Here is a 15,357-nt window from a genome sequence, read left to right on the forward strand (position 1 = left end):
TGTTTTTTGTTGTTGATCGTCGTTGTTGTCAACATAAATGATGTTTATGCATAGACCAGGAGGCGACGGGGGGTGATGAAGATCCGTATCGAGGAAGTCTGGTAATAGCAGAAGTCGTATGAGAGACAGAGAGACAGAGACCTGAGTCGTGTCCCCGCAGCCTGACAGCGCCGTCCAGAATGCCGCCGCACAGAGTGTTCGCTCTGCCCCGGCAGCAGTCCCTCATTCTCCCCGCGGTCGTCAACCCCTTCGTCCAAGATGTGAAATTGACCAGGGCTGACATAATCAAAGTGAGTAGAAGGCGTAGAACATAGTATATTAATCAATTGCTTGTTGCATTCATACGATCTGTGTTATACCGGTGTAAACCGACGGCTGGATACTTAAGTGTAACCTCGAGCCTTCCCACGTCGGGCTGTGCTGTGCGACCATGGCACAGGGTGGTGATGTGATTATGCACACAGGTACATAGCTAATCTGATCCGATGGAAATCTGACAACCCGTTTTGTAAAGCCTGGGTTATTATGCAACGCAAACAATGGAGGCATTTGTGTGCCTTCTAGAAGTTGCCTATAACCAAGTGGATTTCTAGAGTAATGTAATGTGCTTATCCCTGGCCAGTGGTTGCATTGCACACACACCATGTTGCTTACAAATAGGCCAAGTGTGTTGTGGCATTTTGAAAGACATGGTTATGCCAAATATGTGTTTGTTTTTCCAATGAAGGCTCACTGTGTCTGTGTGTGTGCGTCTGTGTGTATGTGTATGTGCGTCCTCTGGCAGTGTGTACTCCTAGGAATTGTCCTGGTTCCAGTTCGTGCCATCCTTCTTGCCCTGGTCCTCATGGTGACATGGCCAGTGGCGGTCATAACAACCTTCATGCACCCGCTGAAAGGAGCAGTGGAGCCCATGACCGGATGGAGACGGTAGACAGTCAATAATGCTATAAGCACCAGACGCTGGTGGAGATAGACATCAGAGTACAGGCTTATTGTAATGCATTGGATTGAATGAGGAGTGGTGTCCTACGATTCCTCATTCCATTCCATGCATTACAATGTGCCAGTCCTCCGATTTCTACCTCCACCAGCCTCCACTGATAAGCACCAACTCACCCCCCTCTGTTGATATGCACTGTGACAAGTGAGCTCTACGTTCATTTTGTAGGCTAACTGACACAAACGTAGTTTTTTTGCAATCTCACACTGATTGTAGTGGATCCTCTATAAAAAGCTGGGACTGTCAGGCTGTGGAGGAATGTACATCAACTTGTTCTGCTGTTGAAGTATACATCTCTAGATCTAGATCTTGTCCACTTCCCTACAGCACAGTCTACCACATCTTTCTATTCAGAAGGGAAAGGCGGGGGGGGGTTGTGCAATAGATATGCATAGTGTGCTATGACTTAAAAGCAGACCACATTTGCTGCAGGAAGAGTTAATATTCTACAGTTCTCATAGGTGGTTTATTGTGTGTGTTGCGCTTGCACTGACTGGCTGGCGGCTGTTAGGTCAGTTGGGTAGACGTGTGCGTGCGGGTGTGTGTGCATGCGTGAGGGTGTGTGTAACCAGGTCAAGGTTTCAAGAGTTTACTGGTTAATGAACCATTTAGGTTTAAAGGAGTTCCCATGTCTCATGTTACTATGGCTCCATTTACACTGCAGGTCACAATGCCTACTTCAGATTTTTTGAATGCCTGCTTTAAAAAAAAAAAAAGTCTACTTTTTAAAATGACCCATATCCAATACCTGTGCTTACATTTGCTTACTTGCGTAACACTTGAAACAGCCCACATGCGTACATGAGGGTTTGGTCACCGGAAACAAAAGAGACAGCCGGCACTTGCAATGGACGCAAACGAGACAGGAATTATAATCCAAGCCATTGCTTTCAGAAGTATGTTTAGAGGTCTGCAAAATATTGTGCACATTTTAAGGCGGAGAAGAAAGAGGACTTCACTTTTGAACAGCTGTTGATAACGTCCAAGTTAGATCCGACCTGTCCGGCTAGATCAATCGAAATGACAGATAGCCGATTCGTATCAGATTTATTTCCGCATATGATCGAGGCCTGAATCAGATCTGAGAATATCAGATTCAATGTGCTTTTTTACTGCTTACATGTGCATGTTACATAACCGATCTGTGCCACATGTGAGCAAAGAAATCTGATGTGTGTGTGTGTGTGTGTGTGTGTGTGTGTGTGTGTGCTTGTCTAACGACTGAGTGTGTGTGTGTGTCTACTATGTGTGTGACTATGGAACTTCAGGTCCTTACCCCTGTCTGTCTGTCTGTCTGTCTGGTCGGGTCCACACAGGTTCATGTGTCGGAGGGTGATGGCTGCCCTGGGTAGGACGTACTACTTCTGCATGGGCTTCCGAGTGGTGGTGAAGGGGCAGAAGGTCAGCAGCGGAGAGGCCCCCATCCTGGCGGTAGCGCCCCACTCCACCTTCTTCGATGGCATCGTGTGCATCGTAGCGGGCCTGCCGTCCCTCGTGTCCCGCGCCGAGAACCTGGACACGCCTATATTCGGCAGTAGGTGTCGTCTTAGTTAGTCACTGGTCTGACATAATATGACTGGTGTGAAGTGATGCAGTGAAAAGCGTGCTTTGACCCATCCCGTCTTGTTGGATCAGTGATGATTTCCAGGGAGGAAGGGAAGGGTGCATTTTGTGTGTGTGTGTGTGTGTGCGTGCGTGCGTGCGTGCGTACGTGTGTGTGTTAAACACGGTGTCTGTTTCAATGCGAGTGTGTGTCTGACAGGTGTGTCTGCCTCACAGGGTTCATACGCTGTCTCCAGCCGGTGCTGGTGTCCAGGAAGGACCCCGATTCCCGCAAGAACACCATCCGGGAGATCGAGAGCAGAGCCAAGTCTGGAGGCCTCTGGCCACAGGTCTGTCACAAGACACACACTCTCTCTCTCACACACACACACACACACACACACACAGACCAGGGCCCTGTTCCAGTACTGTTAAATATTTTCTAGCCTTCCTTCCTCTAAGAGGAAGTCACACATCTTATTATTACAGTATTGCAAGCATAGACACTCTACACTCTTATTTCCCCTTTCCCAAGCCTCACTTCTCCCCCGAACTACCCTGCCAACTGCAAGGTTTCAGTGATTTCTGTATGTTGAACGTAAACAGCCCACCCATAATGGTCGGGTTAGTGTTAGGGCTAATCTCCATTCAAAGCAAACTGTTGGCCAGTCTAATCCGAGGTCTATGAGTGTGGCATAAGAGAATACGTGCCGGTGTTTTTGAATTCTTGACTTGTTTTGCTTAGCCTAGGCCTCCGTAAGAAGCCTGGGAAAGGATAGAACAATCCAGGACGTTATATAGAAAGAGAGCTTCTGACCTCCTCGCGCCCACATGCTTCAACCTGAGGGCCATACTCACTCACTGATCTGACATAATACGGCTGGTCAAAGCGATGCAGTGAAACGCTTGCTTTGACCAATCCCGTCTTGTTGGATCAGCGATGATTTCAAGGGAGTTAAGGGAAGGGTGCTTTTTGAAAAATATCCAAACAGGGCTCCGGTTTCATAAGCCCTATCTATGTCAGTACCTCAGGTCAGGCCATTGACTGCTTTCAAAATAGAGCACAATACTGGGTCACTGCCCATGGCAAATAATGGTTGAATTATGTTTTTTTGTATTCCAGGTCCTGATTTTCCCAGAGGGAACGTGTACTAATCGCTCATGTCTTATCACCTTCAAACAAGGTATGTTCTTATCTCTACTGGGCTGTGTGTTGACTTTTCCCGTGGGCGGGGGGACCGGCTGTACTGCACAAGAGCTTACTGTGTCTTTGTCTCTGTTGCGGATCTGATAGGGTGTGAATGACATGTTTGTGACCCAGTTGAGGTTGGTAGAGGTAGAGACTGTGTGTTCGATACCACTCATCATTACATTCCATGCATTACAATGAGCCTGTCCCTCTGGTTGCTACCTCCACCAGCCCCCTGGTGTGGTCATACCCAATATCCCATACTGTGTTTTTTTTTTTTTTTTTTTAATAACAGGCTGGTTGTCATTTGTATATAGTGCAGACGCATTGCATTCCCCATGTTAGTGGTGTCATTTACTTAATGCAAATACACAAACGGGAAAGAGAATGGTGTGTGTGACGTTTAGTTCCAGTGGTGTGTTTCGATCACAACACCCCTCTATTCACTCACGCTGTGTGTTCCTCTTTGTGTGGTCACCTGATGCAAACAAAAAGGCTTTCTCCAGAAGGAAGGGGCCCTACCTGCGTCTATGACTTCCTGGAACAGAAACCCCCCCCCCCCCCACACAGAATAGATGCGGCTACATTTGCAGACAGATTTGCATGTACTACTGAATGATGTTGTGTTCTTGCCGTCAAACCTTCATCCAACATTACCAACAGCCCAACCCAAATAGCTGACGATATGGACTTGACATGTGCATCAATCTTGCAAGTGCTGATTAGAATCGATTGATCTGGGTCAGATAATCCTGTCTAAATCTAGCACATGGTCCCATCACTATTGACTGATTACAGTTGCGTTTAATGTAAATGTGACACAAAGCTCTGTCGCAGAGCTTAAGCGCAGCACTCACTCTTTTTTCGATTAGCTCTGCGTGCGCTGTCTGTGTGGCTGTGTGTATTTGCCTGTGTACGTGCCTGCCTGCCTGCCTGTCTGTATGTGTGTCTGTGTTCAGTGCCTGTGACTAATTAAGGTCAAGAGGCTCACTCTGTACCCTCCCCCCCCCTCCCCAGGTGCCTTCATCCCTGGGGTCCCAGTGCAGCCAGTGATCATGAGGTACCCTAACAAGCTGGTAAGTGACCATCCTTTACCCCTCCGCCCATCTAAACACGTGATAAATGAGACTGACTGTCAAACTGCACCGCAAGTGTCGGGTTTCGTTGCCGTAAAATAACAGAATGCCGTAAAATTGTTGTGTAGAGCCCTGGAAGAAACAGCCAAACGGAGACCGAATCAACAGCACAAGTCACGTTTTTTTTTCAGTTCAGAGACACGCGTAGAAGCATTTTTTAAATAGACTTGAAGCTCAAAAAGATACTTCGACAACACAAGCTTGCTTGGCTGACATACTGCTTCATTGTCCAGTGTAGCATATCTCATCAACATGTAGCATATCTCGTCTGTTTGAACTGTGGCTGAGAAAACCGGAACACGCATTGCTTGTGCTATAGTTTGGCAGTGATGAAACCTGCTTCTAGATGGTAAAAAGGAGAACCTGACCAGGTCTAGTACCTAACACTATTAAACAAGCCCTAATACCTAACACTATTAAACAAGCCCTAATACCTAACACTATTGAACCAGCCCTAGTACTACCTAACACTATTAAACCAGCCCTAGTACTACCTAACACTATTAAACCAGCCCTAGTACCGGTATGAGACATCTGACAGCGAGTGTCTGTTTGTTTTCCAGGACACGGTGACGTGGACATGGCAAGGCTTCAGCTCGTAAGTGTTTTTTTTTGTGCAAAAACATGTCACAACAATAAGTGGTGTCCCAGTGGCCCGCACATTACAACACAGATACATTAGTCACATTGCAACAACGTCTCTATCACAACCTCTCCCAAGAGGCCCGAGGGTGCATATTACACAGTTTTACAGTAGTGAGCTCGCTCTGGGCCTTTCCGATTGCACTATAGTAGTTCTCCTTTTTCTCACTGTGTTACCCACACCTCTTGACTAGCAACCCCCCCCCACCCCCGCCTAGCATGAGCAATATTGACAATTACCCATGGCCCTCGCTTGTGTTGGAGAAAAATATGGTTGCTGTATGGTAAATTAAAAGATCTGACTGAGAGTGGACATTGTTGAATAATGAGTGTTGAATAATGAGTGTTGAATAATGAGTGTATAACTTATGTTCATTTAGACGTGTCTCTACATTCTGGGGAATTGAGCACTAAAGGACGGCCTTTCCCTTCCTGTAAGAGATGTGCCAAGAACTGTGGCGCAGATGATTATGATTGGTTAAATCATAAATGGTCAAGAGTATTGACCTCATCAGGGAGGACATTTCTATAAATATGTATCCCGCCCCACGTGGGAGGCTTTTGGACCGCTGCTTTCTCTCTGAGCTCAAGTAACTTTGCTTAATAAAAGGCCTCATTTGAGCCAATTGATTTAATCTCTTTGTGCTTTTTATATTACTACTAAATCTTCTAAGAATCAATTAAATCCACATCACTGGCGTTATGGGACTCGATGGGACTACTAACTTCACCCTTGAGGCTTGTTCTCAAAAACAAAGTCAGTACGTATCAGACTTAGAGGTACTGTCGTGGATTTAATTGATTCTTAATAGATTGAGTAAAACTTGTAAAGCACAAAGAGCTTAAATCAATTGTCTCCAAAGAGGCCTTTTATTAAAGATTTATAAATTAAGATTTATAAATTAAATTTATTTTATTTATACAAAGTTACATGAGCGCAGAGAGAAACGAGCAGACCAAATAGCAAGAAGCAAAAGCCAAAAAGACCCCAACGTTGGGCGGGACTCATATTTATTGAGCCGTCCTTGGTCATGAGGTCACTATTCTTGGGAACCAATCATATTATACAAATCTGTGATTGCACAAGTTATGGGTCCTGTCCATAGTCAGAATTATTCACTGCGCCACAGATCTTGGCCCATCCCTCAAGGAAGGAAATGGGCCTTTCTTGAGTTCTAGATTCGCCAAACTGTAGAGAGACTTCAATTCTCAGTATAACATGATATAAAACCACAACAGTACAGGGTGGGCCTGAGGGCCCTTTGAACAGAGGAAGGAAGGTGATGTTGTGATTGTCTGTCTTCCAGCGGGACCCTCCTTCTCCTCACTCTGTGCCAGCTGTACACCACAGTGGAGATAGAGGTCTGTATGAGCAGAGTGCTCCTTATCTCCTACGTCTCCTCTACACACACCGCACCGCTTTATCGCGGCGGCACGTTGACTCATTGAGGCCACCCCACCGACTAATCTGCAGGTCTGCCGGTCTAATCTCTCCATTTACGGAGAGGTCTGACGAGCGTGACTACTGTACGGTGACAGGGCTACCAGGGGAGGCCGGTGGAGGTAGAAATTGGAGGACGGGCTCATTGTGATGCATGGATTCGAATGAGGGATGGTATCCTAACACACGTGTTTGATCGGATACCGTTCCTCATTCAATTCCATGCATTACAATGAGCCCTCCTCCAATTTCTACTTCCACCAGCCTCCTCTGCAGGCTGTCTTAAATGTATTGTGTTATTGTTAGTAGGTTTAACTGTAAATGTCAGTTCAGTGGTCGGCAATAGAAATATTTGGCCAGAGAGGGTTGGGGTTTCATGCTTGATGTGGTCTGGGTTTGTGATGTGGGTTTGTTCATACTTCCTGGTTAGTCCCTTCCTGACCGTTGCCCTCTGTCCCCCAGTTCCTCCCTCCACTAACCCCCACGGAGGAGGAGAAGAAGAAGCCCGCTCTGTTTGGTTTGACAGTGAGAGAGATCATGGCCCAGTAAGTGTGTGCGCATGTGTGTGTACACATGAATGTCATCTCTGCCTCACCATGTCTTCAGGGCTGTGCCCGCATGCATGTGTTGCTGTGTCAGTTTGCCCATCTTTAGTAAGTAAGTAAGTAAAAATGTATTTGTATAGCACCTATCCCAGACCAGAGGTCACAAAGTGCTTTTACATATGGAGAACACAATAAAGAAGAACATAATAAAACATAATAAAAGAGCGAAAGTCATAGCAGGTTAAAAAAGTGAAAACAGACAACAGGTGTACAACAATATCAACAGGACACATAAAGACAGTGTGCAAAATGTGCAAAATGTAAAATGTAACGCTGTGTGTGTGTGTGCGCAGGGCTCTGGGTATACCTGTGACAGACCACACCTATGAGGACTGTCGTCTGATGATCACGGCGGGGGAGCTCACGCTCCCCATGGAGGCCGGCCTGGTGGAGTTCACCAAGATCAGCCGCAAACTCAAGTAAGGCTCGCTCTCGTCCCTCTACCACGGGGCTGTCGCCACACTGTTGTGTTGCACCCAGGGGGAGGCTGGTGGAGGTAGCAACCGGAGGACGGGGCTCATTGTAATGCGTAACGGAACGGAATTAGGGATGCTGTCAAACACGCGTTCCTCTTTCCATTCCCTGCATCGCAATGAGCCCCGTCCTCTGATACTCTACCTCCATCAGCCTCCCCTGGTTGCGCCACCCTGTGTTACTGCACCCAGCCGCCGCACCCAGAACGAGCTTTCTCCTAGACCACAAAGCGCTTCCAATACACTATGAAAGTTTGTATAGTAAGTCACAAACCGCCGTGCGTAAACATAACCGGAGATTAACTCGTTGTCGTCGTCATTATGATTGCTAGCAAAAGTTAATCTGAGCAGTAGATAATGGGCTCGGTTCACAGACAAGGCTTAAGCCTATAATCCTAGACTAAAAAGCGTCTTCAATGGAGATCTTTTACGTTTGAAAGTGGGATTTAGTTCAGGACTAGGCTTAAGCCTTGTCTGTGAAACCGGCTGAATGGTACATTTATTTATATTTGACACAAGGTTAACTAAGCTTGCAGGTAATTTACCGTCAGTTAGCGACAGCACTTTGCTAGCAACCATGACACCTGTCTCCTGTTTTGTTTACCCTTCATAACGTATTGAGTCTTTTGCTTGTTTGCCGAGTAGAGGGTTTTTATCTCGGTTTGCATAACCTCCCTATACCGCACTGACATTGCACACAGCGGTCGTAGTCGTGGCAACAGCGCCAACCCCCTAACACAATAATTGACTTCTCTATTCATTGTAAAACGTTTCCCTGACAACGACCGCTCCCCTCATCACAAGTCCTTGTGTCCTGCTCGGTCTCCCCCCCAGCCTGAAGTGGGACAATGTGAAGAAGGAGCTGGAGGGCTTCGCCACCATGGCCTGCTCCTGTAAGGGCGGCCGCATCACCATCGACGAGTTTGCCAGCTTCCTAAAGTTGCCCACCAGCCCAGCCCTGCAGGAGCTGTTTGCTCTCTTTGACAGGGTGAGAACCCCCAGGCGACACGTGTTAGTCCAGAGTCTTCTGTTGGCTGTCAGGGCGTTTCTCTGTGATGACACTCTCCACTGACACTCTCCACTGTCCCTAGAGCAGCTCGACAAGCTACTACACATCTGAAAAAAGAAAATAAATGAGTCATCTCATGAAAGAAAAAACATGTTTTTTTTTCTTGAAAAACAGAAATTGAATCTGTGGAATCGAATTAAAGTTGATTGCTTGTACACACAGGATACAGATGTGAACGGTACAATGAAACGCTTGTACTTCTCAACCGCTCGACAGTGCAGTGTAAATATGAGTTTGTTGTATACGTGTCTCGTAAGACTCCTGTGTATGATTGACCTTTCTGCTTTCTTTTGTTCTCTCGACCTCTAGAACGGGGATGGCACTATCGACTTCCGAGAATATGTCATCGGTGTGACTATCCTGTGTCGGCCAGCCAACACCGACGAGGTCCTTCAGATGGCTTTCCAGGTACGATGACGACGACAACAACAACAACAACAACAACAACAACAACAACAACACGCTTATTCCATGTAACAGCTGTGTCACATGCAGCTGTCCTACATGTGACGGGAGGCAGTTGGAATGCAGTTGACTGCGTCTGCGTGGAGTGCCTACGTCTGGGGAGGAATAGAGGAAGCATTCAGCGGCAGGGATAATGTCAACTGTGTGTTATCGGAGCTGGGGAGGCTGGTGGAGGTAGAAATCGGAGGACGGGCTCATTGTAATGCATGGAATGGTAAACAGACTGCACTTATATATATATATATATATAGCGCCTTATTCCAAAGCTCTTTACAACGGCCTCTCATTCACACACACATTCGCACACCAATGGTGGCAAGCTACCATGCAAGGCGCCTGTCCGCTCATTGGGAGCAATTCGGGGTTCAGTGTCCCAGCCAGGGATCGGACCGCCGAGCTTGCAATCATTAGACGCCGGCTCTACCTCCTGAGCCACAGCCGCCCCAGAATGGGATGGAATGAAGACCTCACACACGTTTGATACCAGCCCTCTTTCCATTCCATGCATTACAATGAGCCCGTCCTCCGATTCTTCTACCTCTACCAGCCTCCACTGCAGTGGGGATATACAGTGTCTGTATACTATATTTCGCCTGCAGGGGGAGCTTGAAGTTAGTATGATGGCCATAAGGATAGATGATTCATCTGTTTTTGAGTAGCAAATGTCAGTGTTATTACCATTATTGTGTGTGTGTGTGTTATTAATACTTAATAACATTGCTTTTATTTTATTGTATTCTTATTATTAATATGTGTTAGTTTTTATTATTATTATTATTATTATATATGTTTTATTATTATATATTTTTATATTTATTATTATAAATCTGCCCCGTGTCTCCCAGCTCTTTGACACAGACCAGGACCAGAGTATTACTCAGGACGAGTTCTCCTCTCTGCTGCGCTCCACCCTGGGTGTGGGAGACCTGAACGTCTCCAAACTCTTCAAGGAGATCGACACGGACCGCTCCGGCCACATCACCTACGGTCAGTACAGCCTGTCACTGTAGGTCAGAGGTCAGCCTGTCACTGTAGGTCAGAGGTCAGCCTGACACTGTAGGTCAGGGTTAGGGTCAGTACAGCCTGTCACTGTAGGTCAGAGGTCATTAGTTCAGCCTGTAGGTCAGAAGTGGTCAGTACAGCCTGTCACTGTAGGTCGGAGGTGGCTATATATGATGTACTGTACGTATGTCAAGCTGTGGACACATCAGGACCAAAGGGCGTCCTAAAGGTACGCTGTGAATGGCAGCTATCAGGATCTATCCTTAGGCACACTTTTTGGGGTGATAGTCATAGTGTTTGAGGTCAAACCGCCATACAGTAATGATAGCCCGTTTGAAACAGTAACTCTGTGGCACCTCAAGATGTGTATTATGACACGGTATGTTTGTTTTCTTCCCTTCATTACAGAGGAGTTCCAGAACTTCGCCCAGACCCATCCAGAGTACGCCAAGCTCTTCACCACGTACCTCGAGCTGCAGCGCTACCAGGCCCTGCAGGGAAGGGAGCCAGACGACCCGTCATCGCCCACTCAAGTCAGCCCAGAAAACCAGGAAGACAGCACCTCCGACAAGAAAGACGACTGAGACGGCAGTTGGGTTCCCGACCCTCAGCCCACTTGTTCCGCACCTCCCCCTCGTGCATTTAAAAAAACAAAAACAAAGAAAAAAAAGCATCGGATTGGTTTGATAGAACTTCCACCGTTATTCCTTCCACCTGTCTATTCATTTTGAATCCACTAGGGGGAGTAAACGAGTGCACACTTCTGGTGAAGGGAAGAATATTGGACAGCAAGCCTGAGACCAAACTCGGCTGTACTGCACAGTAAAGCCACGGACTACCATATTGTGCTAGTACAGGCGTTTTTTCCCTTTCACATTAGCGTTCCTCGGCATGGTTTGGGTTGTTATATGTATGCTCCGCTCGCCCCCACAGCAAATCTGGTGCCAGACCCACTTGCACCGGTACTGAGGGGCGGGCCAGCCATGACGATGTCTAAACCCTGCCCCTGTTGAGGGCAAGAGACCACGAGGTTGCCCAACCACAACTGTCCACTCGGTGGCGCTGATGCATATTTTGTTACTTCCATCTCCTGCCCTAACAGGGCTGTAACGGGGTCATGCGAAATGAAACCGGGCTGTTCTGGACCGTGCCGTACTGAACGAGGTCCGGCACGGGATGACACAACTTGGGTCGGCACCATAGTGTGTAACAGGCTGAAGACCGCCGAGTCCAATCCACTGTGAACAGTACACACCAGGGTCTATTGCACTGATTTTGATTTTAGAGAACTGAAACCTCTTTTTAATACAGCAGAGCAAAGTTTTAACCACTTAGACAATATAATAATATGCTTGCCTTATTTAAAAAATTCAAATTTTTAGTCTAGATTATGTTAGTTATCTTTTAGTGCCTTATAGAGATTTGGCATAGCTACTACCCAGGGCTACTGCAATGGGACAGTTTTTTTTTTTTTTTTACATCCTTGTGTCATTGTTCCTATATATTAATGTTAGATTTGGAAGTGGTGAAGTTAGACGGAGGACTGTGGGAGTGAGTGAAGGCACTTACTGGCTTTGATTTTAGGAACAAAGGTATCATCCAATCGTGTTTTGTTGTTCGTTATTGTCACTGTTTTGCCACTTCTAATCTTGACCCCTCTAACACACATACCTAAAGCCAATGAACTTCAGAAACTGTAAACATAAACTGCCACCCCAAAATACTCATGGATATTGATGTGGAAACTATTGTGAAACCAGAAGCAATTTATAGGTCGGACCCTTTACTGTACATAGCTGTGTCTTTGTCATTGGAAAGCCCACGAAAGATTGCCAAACCTAACTTTAGTGTGAATAGGAAATCTTTGTTACTAGATTCCAGAATACATGTAATTTAGGTGTGTTTTTCTAAAATACCCAATCTGGCAAAACCGTAAAGGAGCAATACTGAAGCTATGTCTGGAAATAGTACACATGCTGTGCTCAACACTTTTCCAACGCTCAGGGACACAGACATCGTAAGGCTGTAGTGTAATTAGCGAAAGGTTTTGCTTCGCATCTTTTTCTATTTGCATTTCGATTGAAGAGCGTTGTTGCTGAGACAGCAGTGTGTTCATTCAGCTAAAGCCCAGCAACTGCTGAAAATAGGGCAATTTGTGAGCAAAAAGGAAGTGTGGCGCCTATCCACAACAGTGTATTCCAGGGAGGATGGTTTCAAATTATTAATTCGTGGCATTGTTATTTATTTAGCAGAGCACGTTGAAATTATGTACATTTTTTGTGTATACAGAAAATTTTTGCTTTTTTTGCAATAAAACTTGAGTACAATTTTAACTCTTCCATGTTTTGTATTTCTTGCCGGCTTGTTAGTACCTTACTTGTGACTAATGAGGTGTTTTCCTCACTGTTAGTCCTTGAACATAGCCTGTGCTGCTGTACTGTAAACCGCCAACCGATGGCAGTGGTCATCCACGCTGCTGGCTCTGTCCTCCAGCGGTGTGCACTGCGTGTGTTTGTGCAAGCAAGTGATTGTTGGATTTGTTTCTACTTCCAGCCCATAGGCAAGGCAATGACTGACTGCAGAGCACTTGACCTTATAGGACAATGTCAGGAACGTGTATAACACAAACTAGACAGAAAATCAATTGCTTGATTTTAGGAATATTGGAGGAGGGCTCGATCCTGGAGGAGAGATTCAGTCCTCCTCCAATATTCATAAGGAATATTGAAAAAATATGTCTTTCAATAGTTGACTCTTTCTTACTCACACATCCATTGTATTACTGTGAGACAAATGTCCTTTCACCTTCATAACAGAGAGTTATGTATGCTTTACATACATTTACCTAACACGTTTTCACTATTTCGCGGTTTATATCTATTTGCTAAAATGGATATTAGCATATCTAAACCCAATAATCAGGCAACGATTTACTAAAGGAATATCTATATTCTATAGGCCTTACAGTAGGTCTTGGGAAATACAATGTATTTTGTTCATAACAGCTCAAGTATTTTCCCAGATGAATACATTGTTATGCATGCAATTAGATATTATACTATAATATTATATATAATATTGATATTTTCAGATCCCTGTATTTCCACAGGCGGGCTGCTGGCATAAACACACTCTGCGGTTGTTTAGGGCCACGGCCACTAGAGGGGGCCACAGTGGCGCCGTCGTGTAGCGCAAGCTACCACCCGTCAATCAAAAACTCCCCACAGGTCTGCACATTAGCTGTGATTTATCAGATGTTAATGGCGACATGATATCCGTTGCCCTAGATTGATCATCTGACTATATGATGATATATGAATGTCTATGTCTTTCTCTCTCTCATACACACACACACACACACACACACACACACACACACACACACACACACACACACACATTGTGAAATGCCCCCCCAGATGAATGATGTCGACCAGGGAGCTTCATTAAAAGCCTGCTGTTAGATAGACTGTGATTACCGGCTGGGATCTCCACCTTCAGTTTGTTTTAACCTTTTCAAAGGTATAATTGATGAGATTGCAGGAATCAATTAAGTCACGTTGTCGTCGGACTTGTTTTTCTCCCAGTCTCCCCCCCCCCCCCCCCTCCCCCTTCCTCTCTCCTCCCCTTCCTCTGTCTTCCTCTGTTCTGCATGGCTCTCTATATTGCTGTGTCCATTTCAACCCAACCCCTGGGGTAAGGCCTGTCTTGTTAGATTGCAGGCGATCCCTGGAAGTAATCAGGTTTGGTTTTCCATCCTCCTGAGAGAGAGAGAGAGAGTGGCCATTGAGGCCCTGGCTGGACAGAGACCTCTGACGGATGAGAGGCCCCTGCCTCAACTCTTAAGGAAAGGTCAGAGCCCACAGCCCAAGCGGCTAATTGACATGTCGCAATTTAAGGCCTTTATCTCACCAGGTCAGTCAAATGAGAAGATGTTCTCATTTGCAGTGAGGACTTGCATTTACTGCAGCTGCCTGCAGGGCCTCCGGCTCCACCCCACCCAGATATTAACGGCTTTACTTTGTTTAGTTAAATACATTGTGCACGTTTTCTGCTTGTAATGAGTGAAAAGTCATGGAGGCTTACTCAAAACAGGACTTTAATGAAGTGTAACCTCCTCCGCCCAGCTGGGCAAGAACCAGCTACACCAGGCTCTCTCTCCGTCAACCGTGAGCTGCGAACTGAATGTCATGACTCGACCATGCGCTGTGCACAGTACAGCGACATAACACCTCAAAAACAGGGGGCCAATCAAAAAGTCCTTAAAGAAACACCAAAGTTGTCGAAATTATATTTCCAGCCGCCATGAGTCGTAGCAGAGAATACGCAGAGCAGCCTGGGATCTGGTGAAGATTGTAATTTTATTTGTTTATTTGACCTTTATTTAACCAAATAAAATCAGTTGAGAACAAATTCTCATTTCCAATGTTGATCTGACCAAGAGGTAATGCATGGAATGGAATAAGATGGAATGCTATAAAACATGCATGTTTGATACCATTCCTCATTCCATCCATGTATTACAATGAGCCCATCCTCCAATGTCTACCTCCACCAGCCTCCCCTGATGCAGATATGTCACACCTCTGCATGGCGGCTCGGATGAGAAACCCCACCTAACCAAGGATCTGTACGGGTCCATTTGTCTTTTTTTTTTCAGACAGAAATGTTTGGAGGAGTTGAACTTTTGACAGTCCTTCATACGTTGTTGTCTGTTTTCTTAAGGACCTTGGCCTAACACCCAAGCCAGCCTTGGCTCTAGAAGGGCCAAACATGGCAGAGCTATGCTAGCT

The 15,357-nt window shown here is 45.9% G+C and overlaps 1 protein-coding gene across 1 annotated transcript; it reads left to right on the forward strand.

The window, feature by feature from the left end:
- Positions 1 to 12,897, forward strand: lpcat2 (lysophosphatidylcholine acyltransferase 2). Its single transcript, XM_080539235.1, has 14 exons — positions 1 to 290; positions 785 to 927; positions 2,317 to 2,534; positions 2,780 to 2,892; positions 3,666 to 3,726; positions 4,749 to 4,807; positions 5,431 to 5,465; positions 6,817 to 6,871; positions 7,413 to 7,495; positions 7,849 to 7,974; positions 8,863 to 9,016; positions 9,407 to 9,505; positions 10,408 to 10,549; positions 10,973 to 12,897. Exons 1-14 carry the CDS (start codon positions 180 to 182, stop codon positions 11,146 to 11,148), a joined length of 1,575 nt encoding a protein of 524 aa, XP_080395361.1. The 5' UTR covers positions 1 to 179; the 3' UTR covers positions 11,149 to 12,897.
- The last annotated feature ends 2,460 nt before the right edge of the window (positions 12,898 to 15,357 follow it).

This window comes from Nansenia antarctica (genome assembly GCF_963989245.1).
Source record: "Nansenia antarctica genome assembly, chromosome: 9".
Taxonomy (NCBI): domain Eukaryota; kingdom Metazoa; phylum Chordata; class Actinopteri; order Argentiniformes; family Microstomatidae; genus Nansenia; species Nansenia antarctica.